Source organism: Rattus norvegicus, chromosome 13 (assembly GCF_036323735.1).
Source record: "Rattus norvegicus strain BN/NHsdMcwi chromosome 13, GRCr8, whole genome shotgun sequence".
NCBI lineage: Eukaryota > Metazoa > Chordata > Mammalia > Rodentia > Muridae > Rattus > Rattus norvegicus.
In genome coordinates this window covers 37,197,051-37,219,465 of record NC_086031.1, presented here as the reverse complement: position 1 = coordinate 37,219,465, position 22,415 = coordinate 37,197,051, and the positions used below count along the sequence as shown (strand labels likewise).

Genomic DNA, 22,415 nt, shown 5'->3' with positions numbered 1-22,415 from the left:
CTTCACAGTTATAGAATCTTCTACTGTCAAAGTTATTTAATAAGTGAAATAATTCTTTTACTTTTCTTTGCCTCCAATGAAATATGATTATAATTTCGTGTAAAATGCAGTACTGAATTTTAACATTCTCTCTTTCTACTCTCTCCCTTTCTCTGTGTGTGACTACACCCATGCATGAGTGTAGGACAGCTGTCAATTTTGAGTGTCATTCTTCAGGTGATTCCTACTTCCATATTTGAGAAGGATCTCTTATAACTCACCAAGTAGGCTAGGCTCTCTGGCCTGTGAGCACCAAGAATCTGTTTGTCCACGAGATGTCAAGTAATTGTTATTATGACTAGTTCATTTATTTATTTTTTTTTTTGGAGCTTGGGTCGAACCCAGGGCCTTGTGCTTGCTAGAAGCTAGTGCTTCTACCACTGAGCTAAATCCCCAACCCATAGTTAACTTATTTTAATTTTACTTTTTTATTTAATTTTTAAAATTAATTTTAAACTAGTTTATTTTTAAAATTGGCTTAATTTGATGATAATTTCAAAAATTATATTTATGTTAACTGTTAAGAATTTTATATTTTTAAATAAGGATGAAATTCATTTTCTCATGCTTTCACAGCATGCACTTCGTAGAGTGAGTTATTAGATTGTCTCCTGGGTGATATTTAAAATTTTGACTTTTTCATGAGGCCAAATCATTATTAAACCCATTACTTATATTTGCATTTAGGTGACTTAATGTAGGTTTATGTTATGAACTATTTTTTGATGTTTCAATGAGACTATATGCATAGTGTGTGTACATTTGAACATTTCATTACTTATTTGACGTTAGTAAAAAAAATCACAATTTCTGTACCCAAATAAAACACTTGCATGTCCCTCTATAAAGTTTCCTGATTACTTTCACTGTGACCATATTGCAGTAGAAAGTCTGTGTTTTTTCAGTATCATACAATCTACAGCCAACAAACCCAGACAATATTGCAGATGCCAATAAGTGCATGCTGACAGGACCCTGATATAGCTGTCTCCTGAGAGGCTCTGCTAGAGCCTGACAAATACAAAGACAGATGCTCACAGCCAACCATTGAACAAAGAAAGGGGTCCCCAATGTAGTAGTTAGAGAAAGGATTGAAGGAGCTGAAGGAGTTTGCAACCCCATAAGAACAACAATATCAAACAACCAGAACCCCCAGAGCTCCCACGGACTAAACAACCATCCCAAGAGTACACAGGGATAGACCTATGACTCCAGGCTCAGATGTAGCAGAGGATGTCCTTGTGGAGCATCAACAGGAAGAGAGGTCCTTGGTCTGTCAAGTCTCAAAGCCCCAGTATAGGGGAATATCAGAGCAGGAAGGTGGGAGGGGGGTGGTTGGGTGGCACCCTCAAAGAAGCGGGGTAGATAATAGGTTTCTGGAGGCAAAATCAGGAAAGAAAATACCATTTGAAATATAAATCAAAATATCCAATACAAATAATAAGAGGAAAAGCCTATTAATAGCAAGAATCTTTCCTAAAATGAATTCCCATTTACAGACTTCCTGAATAAGGGTAAACCTGTCGCAGATTATAGAGAAATTTGAAGCAGGCCACCTCAGGGAGATTACCTGCTAGTTATTGTTTTGTCCCATTAAGGCTCCTGACTGAACAGAAATGCACATGGTCCATGTACATCCTATGCAGGCACTCACATATATGCTCAAATAAAACCAATAAATATTGGATAAATAAATCTTGTTGAAAATTCTAAGTTTGGAACCATATAATTACAATTGATTCTGAGTATTGCCCTTATCATAGACAATATTTTTCTAGGGAAGACTGTACTGGGGTTTAAGTGCCAGACTTTTCAAAGTCAAGGGTAGAATTTGTATCCAACCTGAGCCTCTTTGTCATATTGAGAATCTATTTTCGAAACATGTTAAAGATGCACCAAGCCAGCCGATCATGTGTGTTCATCTATCTCAGAACTCCCTTCAAGAAAATAAATGTAAAAAAAAATTGAAGAAGTTTATGTGTAGGGTTGGAGAAATGACTCACTACTTATGAGCAATTATTCCACAATCACCAGTTTGGACCCAGAAATGTCTGTCTGTTCTTAGAGGAGCCGGCACAGAAGGAGTGGTCTTGACGGTTTCCAACTAAGACATTCTACATGCACAGGTTCAGAAAGAGACTGTGCTTTGGCAGAACAGGAACAGAATACTGTAAGAGGACACCCAGTAACCATTTATGGCCTGTGCTCACAGGCATAGGCATATGCACCTTCACACATATGCACATGCACTCACATAGACACAGAAGTATAAACATTGATAAATAGTTGCTTTCAGAAACAATGAGTGCCTTCTGGTTTGTGTGAAATTATTTCCCTGGGCAGTTATTTTCACATAACCTCTTATTAGTCTCTCTTCTCATCACTGGGACAAAATATTCAGCAAAAGTAGTATGACGAAGGGTTTTCTGGAGAGTTTGAGGATAGTCCATCATGGTGGGAAAGCATGATAGCAGAGGCTTGAAATGCCTAGTCTTTTCATATCCACAGTCAGGAAGCAGAGAGAGATGAATGCTAGTGCTTATCTCATTTCCTCTTCTTAACTAGTCCAGGATCCCAGTCCAGGATGGAGCTGGTCACACATCGGGTACATCTTCCTTCTTCAGTTAACACACTCTAGACACTGCCCCATGGACATGGCCAGATGAGTGTCTCTTTGGTGCTTCTTAATGGTGTCAGGCTGAGAATCAAGATTAACCCTCACAATATCTCTCCCACTCAGAGAAGGATAAACAAAGTTCCCTAATTATTTGAGATAAGCAGCTGCACTGACATTTTCCCAAACTGTGAAATAAAAGAAAAAAAATCTCACTGTTGCATTTGCCCACTTTGTCTGAACAGTAACAAGCAGTTTCACTCAGGAGAGCTGACAATTCCACTCAGAACAATATTAAGTTCCATTATTGATTATAAGTACTGTAGAGAATCACATGCCTGTGATTCATAATCCTATCACCTAATCAACCTAATAAAAGGTTTTCATTAAATTTCACTACTCTATCTGATTAGGACATTGTCTGAAAACAATGAGTTCATTTCCTGTGATGAATAGACAGTAAATTAAAGCATGATATTTTTAAGCAGTATAGCATCTTTCTTATTTAATAACTATGAACTCTGGGCCAAATTTAATATCAGATATTTGAATAAACAGGAAGTTACCATGTGACAAACACAGGGCACTGTTAAATGTGCCAACATGCTTCTAGGTTGGGAATAGAAATTCCTGGCTCACATTTTGCTTCTTTGCATGAGATAAAATCATCATCAATTCAGAGTGTGTGTCTCATGTCTATTCTCCACTACAGCCACTTTATTCTAGATTTCCAGCCTGCTTCAGAAAATGAATAAAGTTTTATTCTTGTTCCCTGCCTTATTCTGAATTTAAAGTTAAAGTAAGAGTTGAATTGAAAGTATAGTGCCATACTGTAGCTTCTCTCTGAACTTTACCCAGGGTGTCTATTCTGCCAAGTTTATATAGAAGACATATGGATTAAACAAAAGATATATCTCTGTGTCATAACAATTTATATGCTTTTCTACATTGTTTAATTTGTATTCCTTCCCTTGAGAGATAGTTCATCTGATAAAGCTTCCTGTGGCCAAGCCTGTTATCATGAGTTCAATCACTGGGATCTACATGGTAGAATGAGAGGCCCGACTCCCACAAGTTCTCCTCTAACTTTCACAGATATGCTATGGCACTTACATCTGAGTTTACACGTGCATGCACACACAAACACACACACACACACACACACTCACACACTCACACACTCTCACACATACAATGTGAAAAATAAAAATTAAATTATCCTTCTGTGACTTTGTTTTTTGAAAGTGTTTGAAAAGCTCCCTGAGATTCAGAAATCCCCCTCTCTGACCTAATCAAGTCTCTGCATTTGTATTTATGTGCTCAAAAATAATCTAACAGATTCTGATTGGTTTGGACGGTGTTGCTTAGAGACCATACAAAAGTCAGTGTGCTGCCCCTAGAGACTTCTCAGGTATGGTTGCTGTGTCACATGTGTGTTGGTAGGTGGCAAAGAGGAGAGGGGCTATGCCTATGATCAGTGTTCTGATCTGTAACATCTGACTGAACAGTAGCCTAACAATCTTTGAAAAACAAAATGGACCTGAGACAATTACCACTGCAGCTTCTGGTGGCTCAGACTGGGAGCTAGTCAGTCAGGTGGGAGTGAGTCTTAGGCAAATGACCATTTATTTCATGGGGCTCCTCTGGTGGGTCAGGCAAAGAATGAGTGTGGGATAACCACCAGACGAGGACTTTGGGGTTTGGACAATGAGCTAGGCTGAAAGTACAACCAATCCACCATGAAGGCACTGGAGGTGCAGACCATGACCAAGATGACCTCTGCCTAGTCCCATACTGCTTGTGTTGGTCACAGAACTCCTGAAGCAACACCAGACACTCAGAGACCCTGGGTGCTACTTAAGGGGTAAGTAGTAGGTAGAGAAATGGAAGAGAAACAGAAAAAGAAAAATGTGAGCAGAATGAAGAAAGGCAGAACAGGCAACTTGAGGTTAGTGAGGGACACCCTGATGTAAGTAGCCAGTGATACTACCTGAGACCATGCTGGGGTCCTGGCCTGTGCTGCCAACAGGGGCCACATCTGGGACCATATCTGGATCTATGGTCCTGTAGTGACAGGAGTCTGTTACCATCAAAGGCCAGGTAGAAGTCCCTGATCTGAGTTGCTGCCTAGGAACACGTTTATGTCTGAGGGCTGTGCAGAACTTGCTATTTGCTCACTATTGTGGAAGATCTGGCCCTGGGTCAAGAGAGTGGGAGATATAACCCTGCTCCTAACCAACTGAAGTACTATGGAAAGCAGCCCATTCATGTGGGAATTGCAGATGAGGAAATTCATGACTCTGAGCCTGGGAGAGCTGATCCTGGCATTGTTTCCTATGTGGTTGGAGTAGAGAGATTCTCTTCCCACTTCCTAGCTCACCATTTGCAGCAAATGGGATACAGAACTCTGTGATCATGAGAGCAGGAGGGCTGGCCCTGCCCTTAACCAACTGCAACACTCAGAAGACTGGGCCTGAACATCACCTGGGCAACACAGTAGTGTTGACCCCAATGGGGTGTGAGCATGGGAGAACTGGCCCCACACTTGTTCATTGTGTGGTAACATATCTCAAGGGAGAGACCTCACTCTCACCCCTTGCTACATATGGCAGGCAGGAGAGTTGTCCCCAAGTTTATGAGAGTAGGAGAACTGGCCCTATCCATCACTACCTTTAACACTCAGGAGGTCAGGTTCTAAAGCTTGCCTGGGCACCACAGTAGAGCTGCTCTTGGTATGGAGGGTATGGTGGAGTGGATTGGGATGTATATTGCTGGTGAGTTGCCCTAAGAGCAGGAGAGCCAGAGGCCAGCTCAAATACCTGTCAGATCCAGACCCAGGACTTTGAATTGTCCCACCCCAAGATCTATCCCATCAGTGAACTGCTGGAGTGCATAAAGGAGCCTGATCTACAGATATAAAACTACAGGATCTATCTCCATATCAGAAGTCAACAACAGGATATCTGAGAGGAGTCTCAGTAATGTTCTAGTTTTGATAGAGTAGCAGAAGCTAGAGGTCTCGAACCAGACCAACAAGCCATTGCAATGAACATTTGCAAGCAAAAGGGTGTGACCAAGCATGTATACTGAGGGGCATACTGTGGCATACTGCAGTTTCCATAATGAGATTTATTCCCTCTGTTGTCAGAGAGGCTGCAAGTTGGAGGGTAGTTGCAATATTTTTCCCTAATCTTAAGTGTGTAACTTTCATAGTCATATTTTAGGTCTCTGAGACAGTGTCATATTTTAGCATACTCAGAAATCTATGAACCAAATGAATTTCAAAATATTCACAAATATAAAAATTATAATGTTTTATGTGATGCTTCACCTTGAATTTGACATCATAGATGAGCTAACATATTGAAGTATTAATTCGCTGTTCTGGGAGCAATCAAATAGATCCTGAAAGCACGTGAAGATAGCTGCCTGATACAGTTTAGGATTCCATGCTGGTCTTTGGTGTGTAACTGAAAAAAGATTCCCACAGATCTTCTGTCTTCTTACATTTGTACCTTTGGTCTCCAAAGACTTGAGACCTATTATTACCTCAGAAAGTACACAAGATTTATAAGAACAAGATTCCTCTCATTTGCTTTCCTCATTTCATTGAGACAGGTTCTGGGAATGTGAACCAGGCATACTATGTAGCCAAGCTGTCACATGACTTCTGGTCTTCCTGCTTCAGCCTTCTGCGCAAAGGAGGTGACAGGCCTTTATAGAGTGAGCAGGAACAGAGCATTTATGAAGCTAGTAAATGTAAATCAATACTTAGAAGACTAAGAATGTTCTAAAGAAACAGTGTGGCACACAGACTGTGTGTTCATTTTCTGCTTCAAGTAGAATTGGCAATAAGATGTAACAAGTCCCCCATATCTATACATCTATACATATCTATACATCTAGATATCTATATTTAGTACATAGTTACATCAAAAATGGCTTGGAAATATGCCTCAAGCAGCATTCTCACACGACAATGATATAAAGTTTGGATTAAACTCTAGTAGTCACAACGTTTCAAAACCAAAGGGTTTTTTAATACATATAATTTTTTATTTTTCACACATAATTGAACACAGGGAATATCTCATTGTATCATTTATCTGTGTTCCACATATATAGGTCTACTTTGTTTGTAAGCTCTTTAGTACATGAACATAGACATATTTTATTGCCAACTGTGACTTTAATCTTTTAAATGCATTTATTTGTTTGTGGATGCAGTCCTCTTTGTGAGGTTGTATGGAAGTAAGAGGAATGGCATTCAGGATGTGGTGCTCTCATTTCATAATGAGCTCTTGGAATGAAACTTGGGTCATCTGCTTGTGTGACAAGTGCTTTTTTCCACTGAGCTATGTGATTGTCCTTGGTTTTTACTTTATAAGACCTTAAAGATCTTGGGTTGGGGAAATCTCTCATAGGCCCCAGATCAACAGGTCATAACCAGTGGGTTGCAAAACTTCTAGGGACTGCGTATCAGAAATCCTGTCTAGAAGACATTTATATTATGATTCATACAGGTTGCAAAATTACAATTATGATGCAGCAATGAAATAATTTTATCATTGGATATCACCACAGCATGGGGAACCATATTAAAAGGTTACAGGATTAGAGAATCACTGCTTAAGATCAGGAACAGCAGTCAGTTAATGATTGCTAAAAAGGATGATTCAGCCTTCGCCAGGATTGTGTCCCTGCTAGGTCATTCAGTAGTCAATTAAACACCTGTGTGCATGAGCCATGTTAAATGAACGCAGCGGGATACATTTACATAAATGAATATATATGAAAAAGCAAATGCCCACCATTCCTGGTGACACAGGCCTATCTTCCAGCACTTGTAAGACTGACTCATGCATGCTAGTGCATGCCTCGCATCCAGCAATTGGGAGGTTAAGGTAGAATGATCTGTCTCAAAAACAAACAGAAGCATGAAAACCATCACAGGTTAAGAGCACATATATGTCTTCTAGCCAAGACCTCCAATCGTAGGTGTTCTCTCAGTCATGTACCTCAGGAGTTATAAGAGAATACCTTTAACAACAAAAATGTGGGAGTCACAGATGCAGTCTGAAATTTGAACAAGTTCTGGCATTCCGTAGCACAGTCAAATGACTGTGCTTGACTAATGGTTTGGATATTTCAAAGCTAATAAGAAAGGTGTGTGATGTTTCTTTCCCAATGAAATGGTGCACATCTACAGTGAAGGACAGGATAAGCCTGAGCTGATCAACCAGTACTGGACAGAAATAACCTGTGACTAAGTGTAATAACTCACACATATAGAGTAGAATGATAAATGTTGGAGGGAGTAGTCAGGTTTGTCTTGGCTTCAATATTTTACAACATACCAAATGTTACAGCACAACACACATATGGAAGGTAGAGAATAAATAGCATTACTTGGTCACTTCAGTTTCTTCTGAAATGTTTGCTGTGACACTGTACACCTGCATTTCCTGTATTGTTTACCTATGGCTCAGGGATAAAGGTGCTGTCCCATCCTGGTCTTTTTATTAGAATATGTGTGAGTCATTGAGTTTAGTGTAGCAAGCCTAAGTTGTTGAGAAAGAATTATATGAAGCAAATGCTGCTTGTACTATTATTTTAACCAAATAAGAAATCAATATTTTCAATTTTATTATTTATTTATTTTCTTACTTTTTATCTATTATTATTTCTTTTTTCAGAGTAAAAGCGAGCAAATTACGGTGCGACATCTGACATCAGGAAACTGGGAAGTGATAAGGATCTTGGCCTATGATGAAACAACTCAAAAAATGTGATTGTTTTTCCTTCTCTACATGGGCTGCCATCAGCATTATCAAGTGTAATCTTTTCTATTATTAGAGAACTATTCTATGGTTGTTTGATCAAGCAACCCATGTAAAAATAACCCCTTTAGAAACATTGTCTTGGAGCTGGACCAGGTACTGCTCTTGTACAGGACCAAGGTTCAGTTTCTAGTACCCATATGAGTAGTCTCAAAACTACTTGTAATTCCAGCCCCAGGGAAATCTGATACCCTCTGTTGGCCTACATGTACATTTGCACACACATACAATTAAACACACAGATACACATAGAAATACAAATACATTTTTATAATTGTTAACCCTCCTTCATTCACAGACACTGTACACAGACCCAGTTCTTACTACTTGTAAGACATTGGAAAATCAGGATGATTATTTTATAAAAAAGACCAATGTATTTCTTGGATAGAACAAAATCCTATGTCTGAATAAATTAGCAGCCACTGTCAGTCTTTTTGATGGGTTAGAAAAATTCAAGTGAAAATTAAGGTTGAAGGGAAAAAAATCTACCACTAAAACTTTGCTTTTCTTCCCAAACAGCTACTTTCTGAGCACAGAATTTTCTCCCCGAGGGAGACAGCTATACAGGTAGGTATAAACTCATTTCCCCCAGGTTGGCTTTTCAGAGGCTAAGAACACAAATGGACAATGGCATGGAAGGAAACTCAGATTGTTTTCAATATGTCAAGGGGAAATCATACAAGTCTCAATATGACAACCTCAGACTCTTGGTCTTTTCTCTTGTGTGTGTACCTCAGGAAACATAGGAAGCTACATGTTGAACAGACTTTTCTCTCTTGATATTTTCTTTGTTTCTTTCTTTTTTATTTGTGTATAACAAAAAGATGCACCTCACATTTCAGAGAGAAGAAAAGACAGTCTATTCCAGAGTCAAATATAAGTGGTCATAGCCAGGAAACAGATTCAGATCACCTCAAATACAGAATTCCAATGAGGTAACAGTGGAGCTTTGTTGTAAGAGGACAAAGACAGTCAAAAATCAAGATACTTTTCAGGTGCATCTGTGGAAACCTCAGTTAGACAACTTACTGCAAGTCTGGGGAATCTGTGCTAGAGTTATCAGGTGCCAGTATCTGATGACATTCTTAATTTAGAAGTTGGTGAAATTTAGAAGTCTTTTGCTTCCTAAATAAAGGTGCCAATAAACAGCTCTTAGAACAGCTAAAATAACCCAAGATTATTTGGCTTTGATCCTGCAGCTGCTCTACAATCACTTAACTGTTAAGCAGTCATTGATTTCTACAGTGTCCTTGGAAATTCAGTCCACACTGCAAATACACAACAATGAAGATATGACAAACCTGAATATAGTTTTCTTTTTATTCCCATTACTTTTTTTATTGGCCTTACATCCTGATTGCAGCCCTCCCTCTCATCCCAGCCCCACTCACCCTGCCACACACAGCTCCTCCCCTTGCCTCTCCCCTTTTCCTCTGAGAACAGAAGGCGCCCCACTACTCCTTATTTCCCCTACTATCATGCACCTACCCCTCATGGCAAAACAAGTGACTGCAGGACCAGACTCATTCCCTACCATTGATGTGAGACAAAGCAGCCAAGATAGGGGAAAGAGATCCACAGGCAAGCAATAGAAACAGGGACATCTCCCGCTCTAGTTGTTACTGGACCACATGACGACCAAGATGCACATTTGCTACATATTTGAGGGAGGCCTAGATCCAGCATCTGCATGCTCTTTGATTTGTGGCTCATTCTCCGGGTCCCAAGGGTCCATGTTAGTTGAAACTTTTGTCGTCTTGTGAAGACCCTATCCCGTCTGAGTCCCTCAATCCTTCCCAGGACTCCTGGAGCTCCAGCTAGTGACTTTCTGTGGGTCTCTGCATCTGTTTGGTGAGCTGATGGATGAAGCCTCTCAGAGCACAGTTATGCTAGTCTCTTCTCTGAACATGTAGCAGAGCATCATTACTTTTCATAGGACCAATCTCTTCAAAAAGAACCTCACAGTCTTTCTCTGGTTCCTCATCTGTCACCCTCTGAGTGCCCAGGTTTTTCCAGACATGAGATTTCTATGTTTCTTCTTTATCCACTTTTATAGTTTTACATTGTTTTATATATGTATATATATATATATATATATATATATATATAAATTTTCTCACCACTACACATGACAGACATTTTCATAATTTCCTAGCAATCATTCCTCTGCACCATCTCATGTTGCGTTTTCTGTACATTAATCAATGTGTCAAAAATAAAATTTATTCCTATGTAACATAATAGCATGATGGATGGGTCTCTGAATACAAATTCTGTCAAGCAAAGTTTTTTCTTTCTTTCTTCTTTCTTTCTTTCTTTCTTTCTTTCTTTCTTTCTTTCTTTCTTTCTTCTTTCTTTTTTTGTTTGTTCTTGTTGTCTTCAGGTACATAAAGTTAAAGAGATTATTGGAAAAAGTAGATTCGTTGAGTCTATGAGGTCCTCTGCTTAATCAAAGTGTCGCAATACATATGTAAATAGTTACATCTGCCCAGTATGTCTACATATGAAATTAAATTAATCAAGGGCTTTATAGCTCAACTCTTCAACATTAAAATGCCTCCCCATTCTGCAAGCTCTCAACAGGACCTCATATGTCTTTTATTTTGAGCAGTCAAAGGGCTTATTTTTTCTGGATTCTACATGCACTTCAAATTTCCATTTCACACACCCGTTTTAAAACATGTCAAGTCTGCCGTGGTTTATTCTCAGTGGAAATTCACCCTACTTGAGAAGTTTTACCTCTCCTTATCAAGTAGCTTATACTTTATGTTTGGAAAGTAAAAATGTATATAGAGGACATGGGATATAAAGTGCTCACCATAATCATGGAGACTGGAGTTTGGATTTCTGCCTCCTATGCAAAAGCCAGATAGAAGAAAATCCAGCCCTGGAGAGGTGAGGATGTGGGATTCCCAGAGCAAATTGGCATGATAGACTAGCAAGAGTAGGCAAGCTTTCAGTTTATGGACTGCCCAATTAAATGAAATAGAAACCAATTGAGAAAGACATATGCAAATGTGTACATACAGAGGAGCACACACCCTGAAGAATGGCATATCTCACATTCACAACAGGTCTCCTCACTTCAACTACCACAAATAAGGAAAATTCTCTGATATTATCTCTCAGATCTACCAAATATGGATAACTCACTATTAATATTCTAAGTTATGTGAGGTTGACAATGAAAACTAACCCTCATAACCATGAACAATGTTTTAGAGATGTACATCATATTTTAGTTCTCTCATTAAAAACAAGCAAAAATTCTAAAAGAAACGACCATTGGAGATTAAGCTCTGGTCAAGGTCAGTGGATGAATTTGCTTGAGACTCTTTGCTCTTATTCGTCTAAATGAGTCTTGAATCACATCTACTATTTAGATATGTGTGGTTTCTTGTCTTGTGACTATAACACAGAAATTAATTTGCCCCTGACCTGGACTAGTGCAGTGAACTTCCTAGAAAGAGAATAGAGTTCCAAAAAATATCCTCTTACATGGCTTATGAATTGCCATTTCGATTGATTGTAAAATGGAATTTGATCCAAAAATTTCGGTCAATGTCTTGCTTGAGCTGTAAAAAGGTCGGTTGTTGATTTAATTAATGGTAGAATCAGAACTTTTAATCCAGTGTTAGTGTTTTTGTCTAAAAGCATTGTGAAAGATGCTGGGTAGATATTTAGTGAGCAAAGTACTTCTTGTAGATGCCTGAGGATGAGTTCTGATCCAGTGCATCCACAGTAATAGTGGCTATGAAAGCTTGTAATCATTGTCTGAATGGGCAGAGAGACAGGAGGATTCCTGCAATTTTCTAGCTAGACAGTATAGCTGAAACAGAAACCTTTGGTTTTAGTGAGAGACTCTGTCTCCAAAACATAAGGAGAGGGGAAAGAGATGGTAATACCCAACATCAGCATTTGGCTCCTGCACATGCATACACAGGAGATTACTCCTAAATTCATCTGCATATTCCACAAGAACACATACTAAATAAGTAAGTCTTAAATACCAGTGTAAATCTCCATGGACCTTGGATGTGAAGGCCTTATTGAAAGTCAATGGCTTCAAATCTTAGTGTTACCAACCCAGCGTGGACTATATACTAACTCTCTAGAATGATGGTTGGACATCACTGCGGCTATATTTAATAAAACTGAATTGTATCTGAAAAATGACTTAAGTGACAAAATTTATAACCATAGTTCAATAAATGTATGTGGTTATTTTACAAGTCATCACAGAGTGAATTTTTAGGTGCCTAGTATGTCTGTGGATTGTCATGATCTCACAGCATTTCAAGTATGAAATTGTAATTCTGAGGGTTGCAAATAACACGGAGAAAGAGTTCATTCTTCCAACTTGTTCCTTATATATTTATATAATATATAAATCGTGGCCCATTTTAAATGTGGTTGAGAACACTTTGCTAAAATAAGCATTTGTTAGTATTATGTGTAACAATGTCCCTATGACATTTTCATAGATGCATGTAATGTATTTAAGTCGCATTCACTCCCTTGGCCTCTCAGTCCTGTAGATCTTCTTCTTCCTTTCAAGCTACTGTCATGTAGTATGTGTTGTAGTGAAAACAGAGATAGAGAAAGTTTTGTTAGGGTTATTTATGGGAACATGGGCAAATTATGAATGTCTAAACCACAAAAGGAAATGACTCTCCTTCTTTCAAGAGCCATTAGATGCCAACAACTCCCCAGAACAGCCATCATGAGTCCTCTCTTTTGAGGGAATAGAAAGCATATGTTTTTATCATGCTTTCTGCCCTAAACACCACGCTCATAAAATATAGACAAAAGCTTTTCTGTTGACTTTGAATGTCAGTAGTATCTCATATATTTTCAGACACAGTGCAATTTCTTTCCTAAAAATCTCAGTGCCCATCTTTAGTAATACAAGTTAGGATAGTGAATTCTAATGTTTAGACTGTTGAGGTTACAAAGTGATGACCTTCATTTAGAGAGAATTTTTAGAAACAATTGTTCATCCTTTTGACTGCTATTTATTAAGGATTACTTATCTTTGCCTGTATGAACAAATTTTCTTCTAGACTGCACATAAAAAACAATGTAGAGACTAGAGATATCTCAGCATTTTAATTCTATACTGCACTTGCAAAAGACTAGAGTTCAGTTCTCAGAATCCAGATGCCCTCTTCTGGCCTCAGGTATCCACACATATGTGCACATATATGTATAGGCATACACATAACCAAAAATAAATATTAAAAGGGGAAATAGAAAAAAAAGTAAATTATAGTGAATCCAATGGGAATTGGTATGTTTATTTAGTTTTATGTACTTAATACTTATATGTATATCCCATATTATTATTATTCCCCAGGAAAAATGCATGTATCCTAACTTTAATAATGGAAAGTAAATTTGCATGTGTTGGATGAATCATAAGTGACAAGAAATTTTCACAGGAGCTCTCAGGCAAATTTTCTATTTGACTGCATTTAAATATTGATGTTATTAATTTCAAGAGTCTATATTAACATTATTTCTCCTTTTTGCTTTATTTTTCTAGTGCTTCTACTGAAGGACTATTGAGTCGTGATTGCATCTCATGCAACTTTAGGAAAGAAGATTGCACGTATTTTGATGCCAGCTTTAGTCCCATGAATCAACATTTCTTGTTATTCTGTGAAGGTTAGATAGTATATACTTTTCAATAGGATTCAAATGCATACACTTTTTTTAAATCAATTTACATTACCATCATTAATAGGTGTTTATATGTCATGAGATTCAAAGCTTAGACCACTATTTCACTTAGAGGAGGCCAAAGGAGGGCATCAGACTTCGTGGAACGGGAGTGGTGGTTGTGAGCTTTTCAACTTGAGTACTGAAAACTGAATTCCCATTATTTCTAAGGATAATACATGCCCTAACTGCTGAACCATCTCTCTAATACGTTCAAAATAAAAATCTTTAGAAATTTAAAAATTAAAGTGCTGTATATCAAAATGGGTATGTGAAGAGGTAGACAATTATTTTGACAAAACCACAGTACAATCATAATTTACCTACTTTTAAAAAAAAGTCTTCCTCAGAAGTAGTTTTAATATTAGGAAATGAGGACCATTGGAAACAAAAGAACCTACTGCATTGGTAAAATACTTTCCTTGTAAGAATGAGGACCTGGCCTTGGTTCTCATAAGTAACATTAAAAATATGTTTAGTATGATGACATATAATTATAATCCCAGTCCTTGGAAAGAGGGGCAGGTAAATACCCCAGGGATTGCTGGCATCCAGTATCACCTACTTGGCAAATTCCAAGCCGGTATGAGAAATTATTTTTAAAAGAAAAATCAATGGAAAGTGAAGAGCCATGCCCAAGTTTGTTTTGACTTCCACTTGCACACACACACACACACACACACACAAATACAAAGGGGGGTGCATGTTCACATAGAACACCCATACTTATTTAAGTATTTGGGGTTTGTACGAACTTACTTCCTCTGCTCTTCTTAATTTGGTGCTGAGCAATAGCTCCCACCTCTTGTTTTGTATTATGGCAATAACGCCATAGCCTCACATGGATGTTTCTAGAGAAATCTTATAAGAATATATTGAAAATAATCTATTTCCCTTTAATGTGGCACTGTACTTCTTAGAAACAAAATGGAATTTATACATCCCTTGGAATATAATGCATGGCATGAACTCTAATTATTTTGTTTCTGTTTCATGGTATTTTAAATATACATTACTTCCATTTGGGAAAAGGAACTCTGTCATGTAGTCTTTATAGTAAACGTGACTTAGATGTTCTTATTGTATTTATTTACTTGCTTGTATGTGTGTATGTGTGTATACATGGCATGATGCATATGTGGACATTTTAGGAGTCAGTTCTCTCTATATACCATTAGCTTGGTGGTACATACCTTTGTATGTTCAACTATTTTTTTAAAAAAACCTTTATCTGTATATTTTTAAATTCTAGGTCCAAAGGTCCCAATGGTAAGCCTTCACAGCACAGACAACCCATCAAGTGAGTACTAGAGAGGGCATTTTTGTAAATAATAGTTGGCCTTCATCATGGGCAAAGTAGAGTTTTTCTTTGGTTGGTTTGTTTTGTTTTGTGTTTTAATTGTGAGTATCATATTCTCTAGAACTTTCCTCAAAGGGATCCTCAGCACAAAAATGCTCTGTAAAGGACTTTATGTTGATTTTATTTATGTTATTAAAACAGCAAAGTGAGTCGTTTGATCACCTTACAGCTTAGGTTAAATAATAGCCATTGCTGAATCTAAATCCCATGAAAAAAGATTGACACATTCGTGCATTCCCACCTACTTGCCACTGAGTTTATAGATCATTTCTTCAACCCCATGTAGGTTATGTTCCACCCCAATGGTCTTTATAGATATTATGACATTTCATAGGTCATAAATATATCTATTTATATTGGAAACACTATTTGCTTGTTTGACTTAGGGGTAGAGGGTCATGGAGCTCCCTTCTTTTTTTCTGGGAAAGAAAACATGTTTTATTCCACTGCTTAAGGTAATATCAAATTAAGAAAGAGTGATAAATTTTGGGAAAAATTATAAAACATTTTATGTGGTTTATTTTATTGTATTATATACACACACATATCTATATAGATAGATATAGATATATATTCACATATGTCTGTTTATCTTATTCATATAATCAGCCAAATTTAATCACAAAACATGTTACCAAATAATGCATCAGAGGTACATTGATGAGATAGTTATGTATTTAACTTGAAATAGAATATTATAAACTTTGAGTATAGTGAATGAATAAGTAAATGATTGAGTCAATTTTCTTTCAAGATTTAGTAATTGTGTTTTTTTTTATATTTTACTTGTATGTATGTGTGTTTATATGTTTAATGTCTGTACATACACCACATGACTACAACAGTTCCCACCAAGGCAGCAGGAATTAGACCTTGGGAACAACATTTATAGACAGTTATGAGCTGCCCAATGTGAGTACTAGGAAGCAAACCCAGGTACTCTACAAGAGCAGGATACACTCTTAGCTGTTGAGCCATCTCTCCAGGACACTGCAGATCTAAACTTAGAATGAATTTCTGCATTATAATTCATTTTCACCCTGTTGGTCACCTTTGTTTACTAAATTTACAAGGCCAGAATTTTTATTATTTAGTGAGCTGCGTAATCTTTTAAATTTACCTGTTTTATGTGAATGTGAATATGTGCTGTGTTTGTTCAAGTGCCAGTGGAGGTCAAAAAAGGGTGTGAAATCTCCTAGAAATGGACTTATGAACTGCAGGTTGTAAGCTACTTGGTATGGATATGGAAACTGTGTTCAAATCTGTAAGAATAGTACTCATTCTTTACCACTGAGTCCCAGCTATGTAAGCTATACAATGATAATACATTTTTACTGGTTAACTTATGTAAGTCAGAGAGCATCTCTGAGATAATTTATTTTTATTATTTTATTTTACATGTAAAGAGACTGAGTTGCAGATAGATTAAAGGACTTAGCTAGAGTCATATAAAAACATAACAGAGGTCTTCCTGGTTGCTGCCACCGCAGAGAGCCTTTGGGCAGCACCCCACGAGCAAACTTGAGCCTCAGGACCACAGGTAAGACCAACTTGTCTGCTGCAAGAGAGCTGCCTGGTGAGATCGGGACACACAGAGGCAGAGTTCATCTAGGACCGGGCACGTCCTGTGTTTGCCGAAGGTGCCAGCCCACGGATCCCAGCCCGCAGCAGCTCTCTGCTCCCAGACCCCATGGGAAAGAGACCTCACCGCCTGGTCAGGTGGGCACTCCTGAGGCTGCAGAGCGGAAGAGACCACCAACACTGCCCACCCCTGCCCACATCCCTGGCCCAAGAGGAAACTGTATAAGGCCTCTGGGCTCCCGTTGGGGGAGGGCCCAGGAGCGGCAGGACCCCTGCCTGAGACACCACCGGAACCTGAGGGTAACAGACCTGACAAACAGTTCTCTGCACCCAAATCCCGTGGGAGGGAGAGCTAAACCTTCAGAGAGGCAGACAAGCCTGGTAAACCAGAAGAGACTGCTCTCTGCACACACACCTCGGACGCCAGAGGAAAAAGTCAAAGACCATCTGGAATCCTGGTGCACTGAAGCTCCCGGAAACGGCGGCACAGGTCTTCCTGGTTGCTGCCGCTGCAGAGAGCCTGTGGGCAGCACCCCACGAGCGAACTTGAGCCTCGGGAACACAGGTAAGACCAACTTTTCTGCTGCAAGAAAGCTGCCTGGTGAACTCAAGACACAGGCCCACAGGAACAGCTGAAGACCTGTAGAGAGGAAAAACTACACGCCTGAAAGCAGAACACTCTGTCCCCATAACTGACTGAAAGAGAGGAAAACAGGTCTACAGCACTCCTGACACACAGGCTTATAGGACAGTCTAGCCACTGTCAGAAATAGCAGAACAAAGTAACACTAGAGATAATCTGATGGCGAGAGGCAAGCGCAGGAACCCAAGCAACAGAAACCAAGACTACATGGCATCATCGGAGCCCAATTCTCCCACCAAAACAAACATGGAATATCCAAACACACCAGAAAAGCAAGATCTAGTTTCAAAATCATATTTGATCATGATGCTGGAGGACTTCAAGAAAGACGTGAAGAAATCCCTTAGAGAACAAGTAGAAGCCTACAGAGAGGAATCGCAAAAATCCCTGAAAGAATTCCAGGAAAACACAATCAAACAGTTGAAGGAATTAAAAATGGAAATAGAAGCAATCAAGAAAGAACACATGGAAACAACACTGGATATAGAAAACCAAAAGAAGAGAAAAGGAGCTGTAGATACAAGCTTCACCAACAGAATACAAGAGATGGAAGAGAGAATCTCAGGAGCAGAAGATTCCATAGAAATCATTGACTCAACTGTCAAAGATAATGTAAAGCAAAAAAAGCTACTGGTCCAAAACACACAGGAAATCCAGGACTCAATGAGAAGATCAAACCTAAGGATAATAGGTATAGAAGAGATTGAAGACTCCCAGCTCAAAGGACCAGTAAATATCTTCAACAAAATCATAGAAGAAAACTTCCCTAACCTAAAAAAAGAGATACCCATAGGCATACAAGAAGCCTACAGAACTCCAAATAGATTGGACCAGAAAAGAAACACCTCCCATCACATAATAGTCAAAACACCAAATGCACAAAATAAAGAAAGAATATTAAAAGCGGTAAGGGAAAAAGGTCAAGTAACATATAAAGGCAGACCTATCAGAATCACACCAGACTTCTCGCCAGAAACTATGAAGGCCAGAAGATCCTGGACTGATGTCATACAGACCCTAAGAGAACACAAATGCCAGCCCAGGTTACTGTACCCTGCAAAACTCTCAATTAACATAGATGGAGAAACCAAGATATTCCATGACAAAACCAAATTTACACAATATCTTTCTACAAATCCAGCACTACAAAGGATAATAAATGGTAAAGCCCAACATAAGGAGGCAAGCTATACCCTAGAAGAAGCAAGAAACTAATCGTCTTGGCAACAAAACAAAGAGAATGAAAGCACACAAACATAACCTCACATCCACATATGAATATAACGGGAAGCAATAATCACTATTCCTTAATATCTTTCAACATCAATGGCCTCAACTCCCCAATAAAAAGACATAGATTAACAAACTGGATACGCAACGAGGACCCTGCATTGTGCTGCCTACAGGAAACACACCTCAGAGACAAAGACAGACATTACCTCAGAGTGAAAGGCTGGAAAACAATTTTCCAAGCAAATGGTCAGAAGAAGCAAGCTGGAGTAGCCATTCTAATATCAAATAAAATCAATTTTCAACTAAAAGTCATCAAAAAAGATAAGGAAGGACACTTCATATTCATCAAAGGAAAAATCCACCAAGATGAACTCTCAATCGTAAATATCTATGCCCCAAATACAAGGGCACCTACATATGTAAAAGAAACCTTACTAAAGCTCAAAACACACATTGCACCTCACACAATAATAGTGGGAGATTTCAACACCCCACTCTCATCAATGGACAGATCATGGAAACAGAAATTAAACAGAGATGTAGACAGACTAAGAGAAGTCATGAGCCAAATGGACTTAACAGATATTTATAGAACATTCTATCCTAAAGCAAAAGGATATACCTTCTTCTCAGCTCCTCATGGTACTTTCTCCAAAATTGACCATATAATTGGTCAAAAAACGGGCCTCAACATGTACAGAAAGTTAGAAATAATCCCATGCGTGCTATCGGACCACCACGGCCTAAAACTGGTCTTCAATAACAATCAAGGAAGAATGCCCTCTTATACTTGGAAATTGAACAATGCTCTACTCAATGATAACCTGGTCAATGAAGAAATAAAGAAAGAAATTAAAAACTTTTTAGAATTTAATGAAAATGAAGGTACAACATACCCAAACTTATGGGACACAATGAAAGCTGTGCTAAGAGGAAAACTCATAGCGCTGAGTGCCTGCAGAAAGAAACAGGAAAGAGCATATGTCAGCAGCTTGACAGCACACCTAAAAGCTCTAGAACAAAAAGAAGCAAATACACCCAGGAGGAGTAGAAGGCAGGAAATAATCAAACTCAGAGCGGAAATCAACCAAGTAGAAACAAAAAGGACCATAGAAAGAATCAACAGAACCAAAAGTTAGTTCTTTGAGAAAAATCAACAAGATAGATTAAACCCTTAGCCAGACTAACGAGAGGACACAGAGAGTGCGTCCAAATTAACAAAATCAGAAATGAAAAGGGAGACAAAACAACAGATTCAGAGGAAATTCAAAATATCATCAGATCTTACTATAAAAACCTATATTCAACAAAACTTGAAAATCTTCAGGAAATGGACAATTTCCTAGACAGATACCAGGTACCGAAGTTAAATCAGGAACAGATAAACCAGTTAAACAACCCCATAACTCCTAAGGAAATAGAAGCAGTCATTAAAGGTCTCCCAACCAAAAAGAGCCCAGGTCCAGACGGGTTTAGTGCAGAATTCTATCAAACCTTCACAGAAGACCTCATTCCAAAATTATCCAAACTATTCCACAAAATTGAAACAGATGGATCACTACAGAATACCTTCTACGAAACCACAATTACTCTTATACCTAAACCACACAAAGACACAACAAAGAAAGAGAACTTCAGACCAATTTCCCTTATGAATATCGACGCAAAAATATTCAACAAAATTCTGGCAAACCGAATCCAAGAGCACATCAAAACAATCATCCACCATGACCAAGTAGGCTTCATCCCAGGCATGCAGGGATGGTTTAATATACAGAAAACCATCAACGTGATCCATCATATAAACAAAGTGAAAGAACAAAACCACATGATCATTTCATTAGACGCTGAGAAAGCATTTGACAAAATTCAACACCCCTTCATGATAAAAGTCCTGGAAAGAATAGGAATTCAAGGTCCATACCTGAACATAGTAAAAGCCATATACAGCAAACCAGTTGCTAACATTAAACTAAATGGAGAGAAACTTGAAGCAATCCCACTAAAATCAGGGACTAGACAAGGCTGCCCACTCTCTCCCTACTTATTCAATATAGTTCTTGAAGTTCTAGCCAGAGCAATCAGACAACAAAAGGAGCTCAAGGGGATACAGATCGGAAAAGAAGAAGTCAAAATATCACTATTTGCAGATGATATGATAGTATATATAAGTGATCCCAAACGTTCCACCAGAGAACTACTAAAGCTGATAGACAACTTCAGCAAAGTGGCTGGGTATAAAATTAACTCAAATAAATTAGTTGCCTTCCTCTATACAAAAGAGAAACAAGCCGAGAAAGAAATTAGGGAAACGACACCCTTCATAATAGACCCAAATAATATAAAGTACCTCGGTGTGATTTTAACAAAGCAAGTAAAAGATCTGTACAATAAGAACTTCAAGACACTGAAGAAGGAAATTGAAGAAGACCTCAGAAGATGGAAAGATCTCCCATGCTCATGGATTGGCGGGATTAATATAGTAAAAATGGCCATTTTACCAAAAGCAATCTACAGATTCAATGCAATCCCCATCAAAATACCAATCCAATTCTTCAAAGAGTTAGACAAAACAATTTGCAAATTCATCTGGAATAACAAAAAACCCAGGATAGCTAAAGCTATCCTCAACAATAAAAGGACTTCAGGGGGAATCACTATCCCTGAACTCAAGCAGTATTACAGAGCAATAGTGATAAAAACTGCATGGTATTGGTACAGAGACAGACAGATAGACCAATGGAATAGAACTGAAGACCCAGAAATGAACCCACACACCTATGGTCACTTGATTTTTGACAAAGGAGCCAAAACCATCCAATGGAAAAAAGATAGCATTTTCAGCAAATGGTGCTGGTTCAACTGGAGGTCAACATGTAGAAGAATGCAGATCGATCCATGCTTATCACCCTGTACAAAGCTTAAGTCCAAGTGGATCAAGGACCTCCACATCAAACCAGACACACTCAAACTAATAGAAGAAAAACTAGGGAAGCATCTGGAACACATGGGCACTGGAAAAAATTTTCTAAACAAAACACCAATGGCTTATGCTCTAAGATCAAGAATCAACAAATGGGATCTCATAAAACTGCAAAGCTTCTATAAGGCAAAGAACACTGTGGTTAGGAAAAAACGGCAACCAACAGATTGGGAAAAGATCTTTACCAATCCTACAACAGATAGAGGCCTTATATCCAAAATATACAAAGAACTCAAGAAGATAGACCGCAGGGAGACAAATAACCCTATTAAAAAATGGGGTTCAGGGGCTGGAGAGATGGCTCAGCGGTTAAGAGCACCCGACTGCTCTTCCAGAGGTCATGAGTTCAATTCCCAGCAACCACCTGGTGGCTCACAACCATCTGTAAAGAGATCCGA

At 38.5% G+C, this 22,415-nt stretch overlaps 1 protein-coding gene and 1 non-coding gene across 5 annotated transcripts in view; both read left to right on the top strand.

The window, feature by feature from the left end:
* The window catches only part of Dpp10 (dipeptidyl peptidase like 10), a 1,676,457-nt gene that overhangs the window by 1,602,522 nt on the left and 51,520 nt on the right, over positions 1–22,415 (top strand). For all 4 annotated transcript variants that reach the window (NM_001415116.1, NM_001415117.1, XM_063272512.1 and 1 more), the window contains 4 exons: positions 8,350–8,441; positions 9,016–9,063; positions 14,042–14,163; positions 15,470–15,517. In NM_001415116.1, coding sequence (NP_001402045.1) covers positions 8,350–8,441; positions 9,016–9,063; positions 14,042–14,163; positions 15,470–15,517 — 310 coding nt within the window. The remainder of the gene's footprint in view (positions 1–8,349; positions 8,442–9,015; positions 9,064–14,041; positions 14,164–15,469; positions 15,518–22,415) is intronic.
* LOC120096396 (small nucleolar RNA SNORA17) lies at positions 4,043–4,173 on the top strand. Its single transcript, XR_005492825.1, has one exon. It is a non-coding gene; the product is annotated as a small nucleolar RNA SNORA17 (small nucleolar RNA).